We start from the raw sequence: 19,096 nt of genomic DNA, 5'->3' as shown, positions 1-19,096 counted from the left end.
TCATCTGAATCGTTTGTAGAGGAATTTTATTTCTTCGCAAAAATATTAAGAAAATGGTCTGATTTGTATATTTTATGCTATGCAAACGTTATCGACTCATGTTTAAGCAAATGAATATAATTTCTGACACGATGCTACTGAATTTTAACCCTAACGAATAAGATTAAGTTTAGCCATCGTTTTATATGTGATTTGAAGAGGAAATGGTCTCGTGCGGTTAAGATGTTTGTAATAAATTTAGTTAACAAGAATAAACGAAGAGAATGAAGTGAAGAATAAAAGAAACCCTCTCACATTCACATTCACAAAAAAAAATTTTGAATCGGGCAGTCAGGCGGCCCGATGGTATGGGCGACACCGGCGCCGGTCTTTACACGGCAGGACCGGGGTTCAAATCCCATCCGGACCGCCCCCCCCCCGTTATGAGGAGTGACTATCAACCTACGTGGAATCGGCAAATCCAGTAAGCCGTTCGATGGCCGGCGTGTCCTTAGAAGGTCGATAAGCCAAGAAGAAGAAGAAGAATGAGGTAGTCTGGGAGCTTTTCTTCTCAAACGATAGTGGAGCTTTTCTTCTTACGGCAAAATCATCTCTCGAATCCCGTCCGGATCGCTTCCAAGAACGCAGCATTAACTACCCAACTACGGGTAAAATTAAGTCAATCTAATTCGGAAACGGCAGGTCCAGAGCTTCTCGAGGTTTGTAGAGCCATAGAAGAAAAACAGTTTAGAGAAAGTACATAAATTAATGTGTTTCATCTTTCTGTTTCTCCGACCAAACCCCAATAATAAAAATAAAAGCCGTTCAACAAGAAACAACAGGATATCCGCGTCAACCCGTTTCAGCTTGGTAAGGATAGCACGATGTCTCCGTCTTATTCTTCTTTTTCTTCTTGACTTGACGAACTTCTAGGTCAAGCCGGCCATCGAATGGTTAACTAGACTTGATGATGCTACATAGTTGCATAGTCAATCTATAGACGATCAGTCCGGATGGGATTTGAATCCCGCAATTGGTTATGTATACACGAAATAATTGATTTGCACTGTAAAAAAACCCACTGATAAGCCGAGAAGATGAACATACTTCCCTTTTTAAAATAATTTTCCTAAGCTCAAAATTAAATGACAGACCACAGCTTTCAGGATTTTTTAAGGTTTGAATAAACTTATGACAAATTTTTATTTTTCATCCAAGGACCAACTTCGCTCCAACATTCAGAGCAACACGCAGCAGTTTCTTCCAGAACTTACGGCCTCCCATAGCCTCGAGTGCTGCGGCCTCCTCCGGGGTAAGCTGTACTTCCATGGTAGTCTTGACGCTGGCATCATCTTTGGGAGCAGCAGCAGCGGATTCCTCAGGATAAGCGTGCGATACGGCGATCACCGCGAACAGAGCGATCAGGACGAAGGCGAATGCGTACTTCATGTTGGTGTGTTTGGTTGGCTTCTGTATTACTACTTGATGAAGCTGTAATCCTCGTATGATCTTTTATAGTACCAATAGATTCAAGCGCTAATACTGTTTCATTTGTGTATTGTTTGCATAGTTGGAACTGTTCCATAACACCAAACACGTGAAGAAGTTTTTGCCAACTTTTTATTGACACATAATTGTTGTTACATTTTAGATGTTTATCAGGCGATGTTTGTCCAAACCAGACGGAAGAGTATTTGGCAAAACAAGGCTTATGCAATTGTTTGTTTGATGGTTTGAGTGAGGTTTTTATCATAAAAACTTTAAAATCTTCGACCATTCTTGGTGTTTCATTTCGGGATTTCCTGACAATATTATTTATAATTGCACGAACAATCCAGCAAATGCTCGATATGTATGATTTGGAGTCACCCGGAAGCTCTCCAACTGTAGGCTTTCATCAGGCTGTACAAACATTATTTGCATACCTTGAGTTGAACAAAGCGATACAGATTTGGATTACTACTATACTTTATGCAACTATTTGACTTATAATAAGTACAAAGAATGACTTTCTCAAACCTTCAATATGTATTCTCAATAGTAACAAGAAATGTAAAACAACAAGTTCAATCCATACGGTGTGTTCGTTGTCTGGGATTTACGTAAGACAAACATCCGCATATCTACAAGGTTGATTGAACAAACTGTTGAATGATTGATACGAAAAACAACCTTTACAAGGCCAACTCCACACGCGTAATTTCGTCTATAGTTGGGATCTTCTTGCACCAATTAGTACTATAAAAGATCGTACGAGGGTCACAACTTCATCAAATCCCAATTGAGAAGCCAACCAAACACACCAACATGAAGTACGCATTCGCCTTCGTCCTGATCGCTCTGTTCGCGGTGATCGCCGTGACGCACGCTTATCCTGAGGAATCCGCTGCTGCTGCTCCCAAAGATGATGCCAGCGTCAAGACTACCATGGAAGTACAGCTCACCCCGGAGGAGGCCGCAGCAGTCGAGGCTATGGGAGGCCGTAAGTTCTGGAAGAAACTGCTGCGTGTTGCTCTGAATGTTGGAGCGAAGTTGGTTCTTGGAGGATAAATAAATTATTTCTTGTATCTTAAATTTCTCGTCTAAATTTATTATCAGTAAGGACGAAACGTTTTGCTCTAAACATTAGATGAATGTCTCCTAAGGTTGTATAAAAGGAAAACAATCATGGTTATGGTATAAATTATACCGAAAATCTGCTGAAATTCATCACGAGGCAAAACAAACTTTAGAACCATGGAAAAACAAATATTCATGAGGTTTTTTTCTGCGGTTATATTTAGGATTTATAAAGTATTTAGGATCTTGTTTTCAAGGCTTTTGTGTAATGCTTTTGGTTGTTATTTGATTGGACACTGTCATAGGACATCGTACACCCCACTGATAGACATAGTAGCTAGGTGCTCTCTTATGTGTTAAGAACCTTGACCTAATCAATAAAGGTGTATAAGAAAGAAACATAAACTTGGAAGGAAAATACTAGGACACGAATGAAAGCCACACGCTTACGATTCGTCTTCTTCTTGGCTTATCATCATCCTAGGTCACGCCGGCCATCGAATGGCTTAGACTGCCGATACCACGTAGTAGGCTCTTCTTACGATGCGTATTATTCTTCATTTGATTTAAGAAAGCTTCAGCTGCTTTCGTTTCATGCATCTCTATGTATTTTACTGAACGATGAAACCATTGTTCGATCGTCGTATAAATAAGCGAAGAACGTTCTTCTATCAATGTAGAAGAAGTTTTGGACAAACAAGATCAAATCCGTCAGCATGAATTTCACATTGGCGATTGTTCGACTTGCCCTCTTTGTGGTGTTTCATCTGTCCTTGGCTGACAATGCCTAAAAGGGCTAAAAAGTCGGACAACAAGATACAACAGGAACTCTAGCGCCAAGGATTGGTTCACTACGTCCATTGGTTCAGCAAGCAAGACATGCTGCTTCCGCTGATTATTGATAATAGTGCCAGAATCCATTTGTACTTTAAAGTATCGATCGACTCTTCGTCAAATAAATCATGATAAATAAAAAGCTACAAATAAGACGTGAAATTTAAGATACAAAAAATAATTTATTTATCCACCAAGAACCAACTTCGCTCCAACATTCAGAGCAACACGCAGCAGTTTCTTCCAGAACTTACGGCCTCCCATAGCCTCGAGTGCTGCTGCCTCCTCTGGGGTAAGCTGTACTTCCATGGTAGTCTTGACGCTGGCATCGTCCTTTGGAGCAGCAGCGGCAGATTCCTCGGGATAAGCGTTCGATACGACAATCACCGCGAACAGAGCGATCAGGACGAAGGCGAATGCGTACTTCATTTTGGTGTGTTTGGTTGGCTTCTGTATTACTACTTGATGAAGCTGAAATCCTCGTACGATCTTTTATAGTACCAATGGATTCAAGTGCTAATACTGTTTCATTTGTGTATTGTTTGCATAGTTGGAACTCTTCCATAATACCAAACATTCTACATTCCGTTACATTCTAGATGTTTATCAGACAATCAATGGATGATTAAGCTATGCGCGAAGTAGGCGGCCTTGGCTCAGTTTGCCAGTTGCACCGTCCCCTCTCCCCGTTCCGGACAACACTTCTGTTTTTCATGGGCCTCCATTCCGCCTATGGCCTCTAAACTAATGTTTGCAGATTCGGGACGAGGAATGTTCGACTATTCAATCCCTAGTTAGATTCGAATTGGATTGTATACTAATTGTAGGATTCGATTTGATTCGATTCCGATTCCATTGGGAGCTTAGCCCATTCGAATTTTATTGGGGTTCGATCCGATTAGCTTTCGATTGGGATTCGATCCTTTTCATATTTAATTTGATTTCTATAGGCGATAGCGGCGCCGATCTTCAAACAGCAGGACCGGGGTTCTAATCACATTCGAACCGTCCCCCCGCAAAGAGGACTGACTAACCAACTGCGTGGTATCGGCAGTCAAGAAATCCATTTCGATGGCCGGCATGACCTTAGAGGTCGATAAGCCAAGAAGAAGAAGAAGATGTTACCTCCCATTTATTAACTATACTCCTACTCATGTAGTTCAACTTATTTTAACTTTCGTAGGAGTCTGATTGGAATATAAATGTTAAAATCGATGGAAAATGTGCTGCGGAAATATTATTTGTAATAGAAAATGAAAGATATGGAAATGGTAGTAAGGTAACGTGTTTGAAAATTTGAATACTGAAATAAAAACATTAATTCTCGTGCCAACCCCCCCACTCCCACTCAACACCAGGAGAGGCAGATAAAGAAACGGGGATTCGATGTCGGATTCTGAGGCTCGAATCCTTGTAGGGATTGAGATTCGAAGATTCGAATTCCTATTGGGACTCTGTTTTCTCAACACTATTCTAAACTGTTTAAACGGTCACTGCAGGCGATGTTTATCGAAAACAGACGGAAGTTTACTTGAAAAAACAGGGTTTATGCAACTATTTGCTTTGTGTTTTGTGTTTAAAGGCCTGTTGTTTTGACATTCAAGAACATTCTAAAGGAATGGTAATCCATATGGTGTGTTCGTTGTCTGGGATTTTCGTAAGACAAACATCCGCATATCTACAATGTTGATTGTACAATCTGTTGAAAGATTGATATGAAAAACAACCTTTACAAGGCTAGATCCCAACGCGTAATTTCGTGTATAGTTGGGATCTTCTTGCACCAATTGGTACTATAAAAGATCGTACGAGGGTCACAACTTCATCAAATCCCAATTGAGAAGCCAACCAAACACACCAACATGAAGTACGCATTCGCCTTCGTCCTGATCGCTCTGTTCGCGGTGATCGCCGTATCGCACGCTTATCCTCAGGAATCAGCCGCCGCTGCTCCCAAGGATGATGCCAGTGCCCAGACCACCATGGAAGTACAGCTTACCCCGGAGGAGGCCGCAGCACTCGAGGCTATGGGAGGCCGTAAGTTCTGGAAGAAACTGCTGCGTGTTGCTCTGAATGTTGGAGCGAAGTTGGTTCTTGGAGGATAAATAAATTATTTCTTGTATCTTAAATTTCACGTCTTATTTGTAGCTTTTTATTTATCATGATTTATTTGACGAAGAGTCGATCGATACTTTAAAGCACAAATGGATTTTGGCACTATTATCAATAAACAGCGGAAGCAGCATGTCTTGCTTGCTGAACCAATGGACGTAGTGAACCAATCCTTGGCGCTAGAGTTCCTATTGTATCTTGTTGTCCGACTTTTTAGCCCTTTTAGGCCTTGTCAGCTAAGGACAGATGAAACACCACAAAGAGGGCAAGTCGAACAATCGCCAACGTGAAATTTATGCTGACGGATTTGATCTTGTTTGTCCAAAACTTCTTCTACATTGATAGAAGAACGTTCTTCGCTTATTTATACGACGATCGAACAATGGTTTCATCGTTCAGTAAAATACATAGAGATGCATGAAACGAAAGCTGCTGAAGCTTTCTTAACTCAAATGAAGAATAATAAGCGTTTTATACGTAATACGCATCGTAAGCAGAGCCTACTACGTGGTATCGGCAGTCTAGTAAGCCATTCGATGGCCGGCGTGACCTAGGATGATGATAAGCCAAGAAGAAGACGAATCGTAAGCGTGTGGCTTTCATTCGTGTCCTAGTATTTTCCTTCCAAGTTTATGTTTCTTTCTTATACACCTTTATTGATTAGGTCAAGGTTCTTAACACATATGAGAGCGCCTAGCTACTATGTCTATCAGTGGGGTGTACGATGTCCTATGACTGTGTCCAATCAAATAACAACCAAAAGCATTACACAAAAGCCTTGAAAACAAGATCCTAAATACTAAATCCTAAATATATCCGCAGAAAAAAACCTCATGAATATTTGTTTTTCCATGGTTCTAAAGTTTGTTTTGCCTCGTGATGAATTTCAGCAGATTTTCGGCATAATTTATGCCATAACCATGATTGTTTTCCTTTTATACAACCTTAGGAGACATTCATCTAATGTTTAGAGCAAAACATTTCGTCCTTACTGATAATAAATTTAGACGAGAAATTTAAGATACAAGAAATAATTTATTTATCCTCCAAGAACCAACTTCGCTCCAACATTCAGAGCAACACGCAGCAGTTTCTTCCAGAACTTACGGCCTCCCATAGCCTCGAGTGCTGCGGCCTCCTCTGGGGTGAGCTGTACTTCCATGGTAGTCTTGACGCTGGCATCATCCTTGGGAGCAGCGGCGGCTGATTCCTGAGGATAAGCGTGCGATACGGCGATCACCGCGAACAGAGCGATCAGGACGAAGGCGAATGCGTACTTCATGTTGGTGTGTTTGGTTGGCTTCTCAATTGGGATTTGATGAAGTTGTGACCCTCGTACGATCTTTTATAGTACCAATTGGTGTAAGAAGATCCCAACTATACACGAAATTACGCGTGTGGAGTTGGCCTTGTAAAAGTTGTTTTTCGTATCAATCATTCAACAGATTGTACAATCAATATTGTAGATATGCGGATGTTTGTCTTACGAAAATCCCAGACAACGAACACACCATATGGATTGAACTTGTTGTTTTACATTTCTTGCTACTATTGAGAATACATATTGAAGGTTTGAAAAAGACATTCTTTGTACTTATTATTAGTCAAATAGTTGCATAAAGTATGGTGGTAATACAAATCTGTATCGCTTTGTTCAACTCAAGGTATGCAAATAATGTTTGTACAGCCTGATGAAAGCCTACAGTTGGAGAGCTTCCGGGTGACTCCAAATCATACATATCGAGCATTTGCTGGATTGTTCGTGCAATTATAAACAATATTGTGAGGAAATCCCGAAATGAGACACCCAGAATGGTCGAAGATTTTAATGATTTATGATAAAACTCAGACCATCAAACAAACAATTGCATAAACCCTGTTTTGCCAAATACTCTTCCGTCTGGTTTGGACAAACATCCCCTGATAAACATCCAAAATGTAACAACAATTATGTGTCAATAAAAAGTTGGCAAAAACTTCTTCACGTGTTTGGTGTTAAGGAAAAGTTCCAACTATGCAAACAATACACAAATGAAACAGTGTTAGCGCTTGAATCCATTGGTACTATAAAAGATCGTACGAGGATTACAGCTTCATCAAGTAGTAATACAGAAGCCAACCAAACACACCAACATGAAGTACGCATTCGCCTTCGTATTGATCGCTCTGTTCGCGGTGATCGCCATATCGCACGCTTATCCTGAGGAATCAGCCGCTGCTGCTCCCAAGGACGATGCCAGCGTCAAGACCACAATGGAAGTACAGCTTACCCCAGAGGAGGCCGCAGCACTCGAGGCTATGGGAGGCCGTAAGTTCTGGAAGAAACTGCTGCGTGTTGCTCTGAATGTTGGAGCGAAGTTGGTTCTTGGAGGATAAATAAATTATTTCTTGTATCTTAAATTTCACGTCTTAATTTATTATCAGTAAGTACGAAATGTTTTGAAATGTCTCTGAAGATTGTATAAAAGGAAAACAATTATGGTAATGGTATAAATTATGCCGAAAGATTCCCTACAAGGCAAAACAAACCTTAGAGGCATGGAAAAATAAACCTTTACCTTGTTTTTGTCTGTGGATAGGAATATCTATGTTCAAAAACACAGTCATAGGACTCATAAGTGTGAAGAACCTTGACCTTATTGTAAATCAATAAAGTTATATAAGAGAGAAACATCGACTTGTAAGGAAAATACTAGGATACATTGTTTAATAGCAATGTAGAAGAAGTTTTGGACAAACAAGATCAAATCCGTCAGCATGAAGTTCACATTGGCTTTGTCTGTTCTAAAGGGCGTTCGGGATAATTTTGACAGTTACATTTTTGTTTATAACTCGTGATGGAGTTTGCATAGGAAAACAAGCAATACGTCATTCGACAGCTTAAAGTGTACGGAACAAGCAGCGAAAACATCCCTTGATAAAAAAAGCCAAAAAGGAGTACATTGTGGAAGCGGCTCACATGCATCATGATGATCCGCACCGGACGCGACAACCGCCGACACGGTTAACACCCAGAACAACCGGTGGCTGGCTTACTGCCCGGCGGACGTGCCACGGGTGTCGCAAACCAAGTTCCCCCAGACGGTGATGGTGTTTTCCTGCGTGTCATCGGAAGGGGACGTGATGCCGCCCCACATTTTCGAGCAGGGACTGAGGCTGAACGCGGACGGGTACATTTCCATGCTGGACACCGTCATAAAGCCTTGGATCACGAGAATGGCCAACGGCAGACCGTACGTGTTCGAGCAGGATTCCGCTCCGTGCCATACAGCCTCCAAAACGATAAAAAGGTTGGCGACCAATTTCAACGACTTCACCGCGCCGAATGTGTGGCCTCCCAGCTCCCCGGATTTTAATCCAATGGATTATTTCGTGTGGGGCGCGGTGAAACAGGACACCAACAGAACCTCCAGCAATACCAAGGCGAAGCTCAGGTTCGTTTTCGCGACCCTACCACGCGAAACTGTCGCCAGGGCTTGTTCCCGGTTCCGGAGACGGGTGGAGGCCGTAATAGAAGCTAAAACAAAAAAAAATCCCCGATGATTAATTTTGCCATAAAAATTTCTTTCTTTCTCCGTAGGTGACTCCGTAGGTACTTTCCCTGTTTGCGGTGTTTTATCTGTCCTTAGCCGCGCCTGTCTAATAGCGCCAGAATCGATTTGTACTTTAACGTTTCGATCGACTCTTCTTCAAACAAGTCATGATAAATAAAAAGCCACAAATAGGTTAATAAATTAAGACGTGAAATTGAAGTTAAAATGATTATTTTATTTATCATCCAAGAATCAACTTCGCTCCAACATTCAGAGCAACACGCAGCAATTTCTTCCAGAACTTACGGCCTCCCATAGCCTCGACTGCTGCGGCCTCCTCCGGGGTAAGCTGTACTTCCATGGTGGTCTGGGCACTGGCATCATCCTTGGGAGCAGCAGCGGCTGATTCCTGAGGATAAGCGTGCGATACGGCGATCACCGCGAACAGAGCGATCAGGACGAAGGCGCATGTGTACTTCATGTTGGTGTGTTTGGTTGGCTTCTGTATTACTACTTGATGAAACTGTGATTTTCGTACCGGCTTTTAAACTAGCGAATGTTTGCAGAGTTGACTTTAGCACAGTCGAGGTTGTGGTTTACACAAGTGTATCTCGGTAATAGCTGCAAACACGTGCGAAAAATTAGCCTTGCCTTTGTCGTTATGCGTCATTAGCGTTTTTGGTGCCATATTTCTAGAGGCTGGCACGCGGTAGGAAGGTGGATGTTTCATAATACACGATTGTTTGCTTAACATAAATAGGAACTGTAAGAATGGTAACGTTCCATACTCATCCGTAGCTTATTGCCTGGATAAAAATATTCTCAGCATATTTATTTATTGTCTGCATGTTTCGCAGACAGTATCGCTTACAAATCGCGCCTTACGCTTCGAGTACCGTATTTTCCTGTGTAGAACGTATTGCAACTTGTGCAAACACAACGCATGTTCGGTTGTTATTTCCAACACGTCGACGGATTTGTATTGTTTAGAGGTTCCGTGTATCATTTGAAAAAAAAACCATTACCAACAAAAACACATTTCCGCAATGTTGGTTTGAAGATCGTCGCAGAATTTTGCCGCTGTGCAAACAGAATAAAGAGAGCTTGTAGATATTGAACCACTTCATGTGAGAGAAAGAGCAAGCGCCGTATAAAAGATTCAAGTAGAATTAAGTGTCTATTAAGTTGCATTGCAGAAGCCAGCTTTTGAGCCAACATGAAGTACACATTCGCCTTCGTCCTGATCGCTCTGTTCGCGGTGATCGTCGTGTCGCACGCTTATCCAGAGGAATCAGCTGCCGCTGCTCCCAAGGACGATGCCAATACCGCGTCCACCGCGGAAGAAAAGCCTATCCCGGAGGAGTCAGCAGCAGTTGAGGTTATGGCAAGAAAAACGTTTTGGGGGAAGTTGGTCGGTGGTACGGTGCGAATTCTTGGTATTCTGCTTCCAGAGTTTTGGAAATAAGAATAGTCTCTGATAGTTTCTAATAAATCTAATAATAACAAATATTCTTACTAAAACCTCACAAATGTACATATGTTTGAATAAATTCAGGAAATAAATTTAACGCAATGAACTCAAAAATTGTCACCAATGAGAAACATCTGCGATTAAGCTATAGTATATTTATTTTCGTTCATTAATAGTTCATTTAAATAATTTTGTTTGTAGTTGGGTTATAATTTTTTAAAAATAAAATTCGTCACTAAAATGTTTATTACATGATCAACAAAATCCAACAGTGTATCTGCTCGACCGTTTCTAGACGCATCCAGTTAACTCTAGGTCAGAGAAGAATTACCATGATTTCAAGGATTATTTTTCCTTCCTGAGTTCCATGTTTTTGAAGGTTCCATGCTCGAACCAGAAGATTCATGTTCCAAGAAGATGCATCCAAGAAGATTGATGTTCGAACCTGTGACAATCTTTCAGAAGTTGGCATCTTGGTTAATTTGTTTTTTAGAGACTTTGAGTAATTAAACACCAATCGTTTCTTAATTCCCAAGAATGCACAAATTTAGAAATTCTCATTAAAAAAAGGCAGCGACTTCCTGTTGCTTAGATATTGCATAAAATAATTATAATTAAATATTAATGTCCTTGAATTCAGATTCTATGAGCAATGAATCCGTGTAGGAAGGACAGGACTTTCTACACAGTCTCATTAGAATGTTAACAGGCACAAAAGCTTTTGTGTCTGTTTGTGTCAAGAGCGGTCTGATAACCGTGGTGATAGCTGTGAAATTCTTCACCCGGGCCGGACCGGTAAACAAATCCTATTCCAAACCACTTTTTGCTTCGTAGAAAGGACAGAGACTATTATCTTTTTTAGTGGTGGCTGGTGACAGTATGTGTAGTATGCAATCTAGATGCGTTCTGGCAGGGACCTTTCAAGCCGGTACAGCATCAATAAAAAATTAAAATAAAAAAAGAGGACACACAACAATTATGAAAGTTTGAATGTATATTTTTTCCAATTATTACACGTTCTCAACGATAACTTTAATTATTTTCACAGCAACGTCCAACACTTTGCCCCAGTTGATTTTGCGACCCACCGCAGCCTCCAGAGAAGCAAGATCGAGCGTATTTACATCGAGCTTGGCGCTGGTATCATCACTAGAACCGGTAGCGGCTTCCTCGGGCATTGGCATAGCCAGGGTGATCGCGAACAGTGCGATCAGCGCGAAAACGACGGCGAACTTCTTCATGGTGATTGGTGATTTGGATTTGGTCTGTCACAATGTTACCTAATGATCGGTTTCTGCCGGCGGCCCGATTTTATACATCCTCTCTGGACAGACGAGTACCAAAACACGGCTTGCACCTGTATTTACCCAGCAGTATTGCTGTCCTTGAGAAGACAATCCGAATAGTTCCTGCCGTGTCGTTTAGACTTGTCTGTTTGAAATGTATTCAAAATTTTACCGGGAAATGTTTCAGAATGTCAATCTTTGTGCAGATGCTAAGATAGGGAAATAAACCTGTACAGACAGCGTCGATATGGTGACCCGATAGGTACTTTGTCGGGCCAAAATAACATGCTCTATGCTATTTTGGCCTATGAAATATTGCACGGAACATTGTCGAGAAAGATCCACAACCACCATTGGATTTTTTGTAAACGCCTAAATGTAGGCAAACCACGATACATATCACTAAGGGTGCACAGTGCGTTTTTATTGTGGTCAAACATTTTTCATGTTAATTTAAACTAATCACTTCTTTTATCATGGTAGTTAAACCCGGATAAAAGAAAAAAAATTTATCAAAGAATTAGTCGAATTTTAGACGATCTTCGGATGATTCGGTCCCCGGATGATAAAACAGCAACGTACGTTCAATGTAACCACATGAGCCTTCGGATCCTGTTTACCCCCTATTTATACATTCCCTGGTACGTAACTCCAGCTGCCGGAAACGTGCAGCACTGTTGAGCCAGAGCTCTCCCACTTCAATTCGAAATACTGCAAATCATGATCTGTTTTGTTGAAGGCTATTGCCAAATTTGCAGTAAATTGAGTAAATTGACGATCTTGTATAGTATTATTACAAGAACTTTATCCAAACAGTCGCATCCTTTTCTTCCAGAAGACTTTGCGTCCTATAGCCTATAGGTCTGCGATATCACCAGTGGTTGGATTCACTTTAAATATACATAGGTGATAACATCACCGTCAGAAGAGTCAGCGGTGTTCCTTTGTGTACACCAGGCTGAACGCGATTGAGACAAAAGCGATACTTAACTTCACGGTGATGGGAGCTGCAATTAGCAGTTTTCATAGCAAAATCATAACCACAATACTACTCAACAGAAATGATGAACTTGATGTCTAGCCATATTTAATCACGGGACCAAAGTTGTGCAGGAGAGACTAAGAATTAAATTTGACATTTCAGTGTCATAAATATATAAATATTACAAGACAAAACAATTTTATAATTTGAAATGCACATGATCCCACTGTTTGTTTATTCAAGTAAATTTCTTATCGTCAACCGTATTAACATTCATTTTTCACTAAAGACCTTTAACTACTTCAACAACAAGCGCCAACAGTTTCCTCCAATTTAATTTGCGACCCAAAGCAGTTTCCAGAATAGCTAGATCGGGTGCACTTACTTCGATCCCAGCACTGGCACCATCGTTAGAAGCGGTAGCTGCCTCTTCAGGCCGCGGCATAGCCAGTGTGATCGTGAACAGAGCGATCAACGTGAAAGCGATGGCAAACTTCATGGTGATTGGTGGATTGCTTTGAAACGTATCGTCACTGATGGTCGGTTTTCACGTACGGATGAATTTTATACTACGTCTCTGAGGAGACGAATACATATGAAAAAGAATGGCAACTGTGTTTACCCAGCAGCCTTCTTGTGCTGAAAAACGCAATACGTATGGTCTTGATTTACATTTGTGTGAAATGTTTGGAAATACCTTTGGGAAGTATTCCATCTCTGTGCAAATAATAAGAAAAGAAACAAAACACACTTGATGCAGTATCATATTCTTCAAAAAAAAAGAATTATGGATGTAAAGTAATGGGAGGAGAAGATCCAAGAACCTGCCTCAAAACTCAATCTCCCACCCCTCCTTTACGCCATCCACGAGGGCCAAAGTTTAATTTATGGAGAAATTTGTTTGGAAACGCCTAGCTGTATGCAAAGCGCAGCACATTTCGCTGAAGTAGAACAGTGTATTTTCAGTGTGATCCAAATGGTTCATATAATTGGATGAAAATATGCTTCAAATTGGAATTCAGACTGTTGATCGTTACCCCCTGCATTGAAGTAATTTCAAACAGAAGTCGGCTATTTAGTGACCGTGAAAAACGTAACTGCATTGAATGTGCACCAGCCGACTGAATTGGGTCGTCTTTGCCGAGATGATAGGATCGATCTTGTCTCACCTGCAACAAAGGCGAACAAGAAACGAGAGGGGCGGGTTACGTATTGAGACCGGTCCAGATGCTCTACTAGATGTCAGACGGAGGAGCCGTCTCATTAGCTATAACTTCGGCTTTATACTGCAGCGGAAGATAGAAGATACTTCTATGGAGGAGCGTGCTATCGCTGCAGGCAGTAGATCACCGTTGAGTACTGGAAGGGTGTCATTAGCTCTTTCAGTTGCCAGCGATGATTGTAAGCCTAAAACGCCAGTCTACCCAAACCAAGTAGTCGTAGCGTGTCGCCGAGTCCTTTCCTTCGGGAGGTACTCGTACTTACATTTCTGAAGGTACATACATACCCTAGCTAGTAGCCTGAAAACGTTTAGTGAAGGCTCATGGACGGTTTAGTCAGTAAAAACCTGGCAGTACCCATGGGATGGTCCCCACCTCAGGCTACGTGGATCTCTGTGTTCAGATTTACTCCATGATAGAAAATGTATTTTCAAACAAGACATAGTTTGCACAGTACACGGCCGTTCAAATCCCATCCAGATTAGAATATTCCTCAGTACTGTGAACTGACTATCCAAGTCTAGTAAGTCATTCAATGACCGGCGTAACCTTTAGGGTCATAAAGCCAAGAAAAAGTTTAAAATTATTTTTCTATACGGTCAGGCCCTGCGTCCAACAAACAAGACCAATAATTAGTACAACATTGTGCCGATCATTCTCACACACTAAACATTTGAAACTCTTAATGTTCTTTATTCAATTGTTTATTTGTTTAAAACTTTTATGAAACATTTTCAAGGATCGTGGTAATTACTTCAATAACAACTTCGAACACTTTGTCCTAGTTGATTTTGCGACCCACAGCAGCTTCCAAATTAGCAAGATCGAACGTACTAACTTCGATCTTGGCGCTGGTATCATCACTAGAACCAGTAGCGGATTCCTCGGGCCGTGGCATAGCCAGGGTGATCGTGAACAGAGCGAACAATGCGAAAACGACAGCGAACCCCATGGTGATTGGTTAATTAATTTAACGAGACGTTGTCACTGATGGGCGGTTTCTACCGGCGGATGGATTTTATACATCCTATCTGGTCAGATAAGTACACGAAAAAAAAGCAATGCAACTGTATTTACCCAGACCGAATGGTTCCTGTCTTGGGTTACTTCTTGTTTCTCAAAATTTTTGGAAATATTCAAAAATTGTTTTACTAAATTTTCCATATTTGTGCAGATGCGGAAAACAAAAGCAAACACAGGTTGGTGCAGTGTAACCTTTTTAAATTATCGATGTAGAGTAATTGAAGTGTAAATTGATTGACCTTATAAATTGTATAACTTACAACGTATGTCAAGCAATTATAGTGACTGTAGTACTGATACTGTAAGAAATTGAATGTAAATATATTAATTAAACACTTGTTGCACACTTGCACAAGACTTTAAACGTGTTCTGAATGTTTACCGCCTAAAAGTATGCAATACAATCTGTAATTACACTCATACAATTATTGACGATCTTTCGACACGGTTCTTAAGGACCAGCCATTAACTACGTAACGGCTCGCGAAAACAATCAAGCACTAAATTTATTATCTTAAGTAAAATACACGCGCTGGTACCATCGCTAGAAGCAGCTTTGGGTTCCTCGGGCTGTGGCGTAGCCAGAGAGATTGCGAACAGAGGGAATAAGGCAAATGTTTCTACGTAGTATCGCCGAATAACTCTGTCACTTGTTGGTCAGATTGCTTCCAGGTACCCAATTACTGTACTGTTAGATGTTAAGTTGTAGACTGTTGGATATAAAGTTCAAGTGACATAAATCTTAGGATTGCGAACAACTTCGTGGTCGCCGTGATGGCTGGATGGAAGCGGACCCCCTGCATTCAAACACCATGACGTTCCGATAAAGACTGCTTTTTCGACACGGGAAACTGAATACCACCATGCCTTGTTCTTCTTTTTATTTGACTTTAACAACCTAAAAGGTTTAAGGCTTCTATTTCTGGCTTCCTGTACTTGATTTTACTCTTTTACTTAGCAATCAGATCACTAAAGGATCAGCATACTGAGTGACGAACGAGACATCTAAGCTGGGACTAAAAAGAACCTTTGCTGTCTTAGCAATTATATACACGAGAAGGCGCTCAGAAGGATTGTTTGACTCCGTATGTGTGGACATACAATGGAGGAACCACTACAAGGACCAACTCTACGAGCTGTGCTGTGATCTTACGATCGTTCAACGAAATGAAACCGCCAAACTCCGACGGGTTAGTCATATCATCGCCGGAGGATCATCCTATAAATTTCGTTCAAATGCACAGGCCCAGGTGATATTGAGATTGGTGTGATATCCAACCAGAACGGCCAGCATATGGTTTTCGTAGAGGACAGCGTCAGAACGATAGCGGTTACGAGAATCAAGAACCGTGCAGAGGTTTTACTTATCTGACAAGCAAGTAGCAAGAAGTGTGATGAAAGTGTTGTCAGTAGTACGCTGCACTATCCAAAATATCCGACGAATGCACAGTGCAATCCATGATTAGGTTAAATCGATGGATGTAGTAACGTAGTCAATCAATGGGTTAAGATGATGACTTATGACATTACAAGCAGCGATTCGTAATTATTTGTAAGCAAGAGAGTGAGAAACATTTACCGAATGAAATACATTTACCAAAATTTTATATATATACTTCCTTTCCCCTGAACTGTGGAACTTTGCTTATTCAGACGGTAATCGGATTTTCGTCAGTAACACACACTTTCCTATACTGTTTGAACACATGAAACTATTGACAACAGCTTTATCAACAGCCCACCTGTGGTACTGTGAAGCGAAGACCACATGTTCCTCCATCGCTCCATGGGACCGACCATCCTTCAATTTTGTTCGAAAAATTTGCAGACTCAAAAGTTTACAATTTGTTACAGCACTTTATTATTACCAACTCATTTTTAAACATTCTGCACGATGGCGGTAGCGACCTGAGCAGCAATTCCCAACCATTTCCTCCAGTCGAATCCACGGCCCACGATAGCCTCGATCTTAGCAATGTCGGCAGCGCTCAGTTCGAGCTTGGCACTGATATCATCGCTCGAACCAGTGGCGGATTCCTCGGGCATTGGCAGAGCCAGGGTGATCGTGAACAGAGCGATCAATGCGAAAGCAACGGCGAACTTCATGGTGATTGGTAGATTGGTTTGTGTGGTAAAAATTGTCACAAAGCTAACTGATGATCGGTTCCTTCCCGTACGCCAGCTTTTATACACTACTTTCCGGTCAGACGGATGTAGCGAACCAATTGCATCTGTATTTACCCAGCCGTATTTCTGTCCTTGAAAACACGACGCGGATGATTACCGATTTGGTATGCATGTAACTAAACGATTTTGGAAAATGTGTTCGAAATTGTTCTAGAACGCCAATCTTTGTGCAGTTGTTTAGGCAAAACCGCACAGACTTCATGCAGTTCCGTGTTTTAAATTTTTTTGTCTCTTCTACGAGTGCGTAACATCGTATGTTATTGATTAATGAATAACATACAGTGAGTTGAGAATTAAAATTAAAAAAAAGGAATTCCTTTTACAACAATATATGTTTTAGTTTATTTAAAATTAGTGGATATTCAAACATAATTTAAAATATTGCTATTTTTCATTGGTAAACTCCTTTGATTCATGTTTTTTTAATTTGCGTTGTGACCTTTTTTATATGAGTATCTTCTTCAAAATCAATAAAGAAATTAGTGTTTTTTTTTTTTTATTTTCATGTTTTAATGTATAATTCAGGAATTAAGTAAATTGCCGAAATTCTGTTTTTTTTTGTACAGCGGCGTCCTGCGGTAACGTTAACGGAAAACTTTCGTTTTCAAATTTTACTGCAGCCATGAAATATTTCATACACTTCGTTTGAAACATTTCACAAAGTTCATTTTCCAGCAAATTTGAAATCGATTTTCCGTTTCTTTCCTTGAAGAAGGTCTTGAAGCACAATAAAAACCCCGCTGTACAGCAACATTGCTTTGTTTGTTCGAACATTATGTTTTTTTAAATTCAAATACCTTTTAGCTTAGAGTCCAAAATAAATTTAAAACAACTGTCGCTTTGCGTCGCCTTACGCTGCACGGCCCGAAACGACACGAGCATCAAGCAAAAAGCAAGCCAACGACTGTCCAGCATCATCCACCAGATTAATTTCCACCGTAAGGCTTACGCGCGGGTAGATCAGCAACACCGGCATACTCAAACGGTATGTAATGTCCTCGCCAGCGCTGACCGGGCACTGTGCGTTCAGCAACCAATTGCACGCCGCTGCACGGTCCGCCGGAAGCTCGAAAGGGGCCGTCACGCCCAGTGCCGTTGCGACCACTTCCGTGCGCAGATTATCCGCCGCAAATGGAGCCGTAAAGTCCATGTCCATGATGGCGTCCGATCCACGCACCAAATCACACGGTGGAACGGTACAGCCCTCAACGCGCACCTCGCTCGGTGTCGGACGTCCGTCGGAACAGGGACGGGTTGCAACTCCGGCACCCATTACCGTGGTGGTTGCTACTAGCAGCACCACCAGCACACCAAACACACTGGACAGTTTCAAGATGGCCATTCTGATATGGTACCTCGCTTCTTACTTGCTCCACACAACGTTCCGTTTGAGTTGGACACGGTACCGTGGGAAGCCTTTTTATAGTGGCCTCGCGGGGAGAATCTTTATCGTCCGATGCACCTGTAAAAAGGCCACCCCACCTTGAGTCAGACACCGTCTGGGTGCGATATTGGCCAGGTGTTTCAAATTTTCCATGCAGCCGGTGATAAGCGAGGGTTGAGTTTTATTTTTGTTTCTTCAATATTTATCAAAATCCAAGCCCCGGTGCGGGATTTATGGAGGGATGCGATCATTGCCAACTGATACGATTATTCCTGCAGTGCAATCGGTTGGACCATAAATTATACAAACATCTCATGGAAACAGAAGCCAACGGTGGGACTGACGAAAAGGGGAGCATTCAATATGTCTGCTACCCCGGGAGAAGACTCCAAACAAACCAAACGCAAAGATAGATCATACTGTGAATTTTAGACGACTTTTATTTCTACAAGCGAATCAACAACAAATAAGAGTGTAAATATATCATTTTATAAAAAAAACATGCAATCTAGCTCTGTGTGGTGTG

General features: G+C 41.3%; 3 protein-coding genes across 4 annotated transcripts in view; 1 reads left to right on the top strand and 2 right to left on the bottom strand.

Moving 5' to 3' along the window:
• The window catches only part of LOC126562971 (eukaryotic translation initiation factor 4E1), a 436,138-nt gene that overhangs the window by 404,436 nt on the left and 12,606 nt on the right, over positions 1–19,096 (top strand). The window lies entirely within an intron of this gene.
• Positions 1–19,096, bottom strand: part of LOC126561295 (supervillin) — a 137,323-nt gene that overhangs the window by 107,634 nt on the left and 10,593 nt on the right. The gene's annotated exons all lie outside the window — the stretch shown is intronic.
• On the bottom strand, positions 18,037–18,528 carry LOC126563181 (NPC intracellular cholesterol transporter 2-like). The gene has a single exon (XM_050219807.1). The coding sequence runs from the start codon at positions 18,526–18,528 to the stop codon at positions 18,037–18,039; it is 492 nt and encodes a 163-aa protein (XP_050075764.1).

Source organism: Anopheles maculipalpis, chromosome 3RL (assembly GCF_943734695.1).
Source record: "Anopheles maculipalpis chromosome 3RL, idAnoMacuDA_375_x, whole genome shotgun sequence".
Lineage (NCBI taxonomy): Eukaryota > Metazoa > Arthropoda > Insecta > Diptera > Culicidae > Anopheles > Anopheles maculipalpis.
The sequence above is the reverse complement of the archived record's forward strand: the minus strand, read 5'-3'. Positions and strand labels throughout refer to the sequence as shown.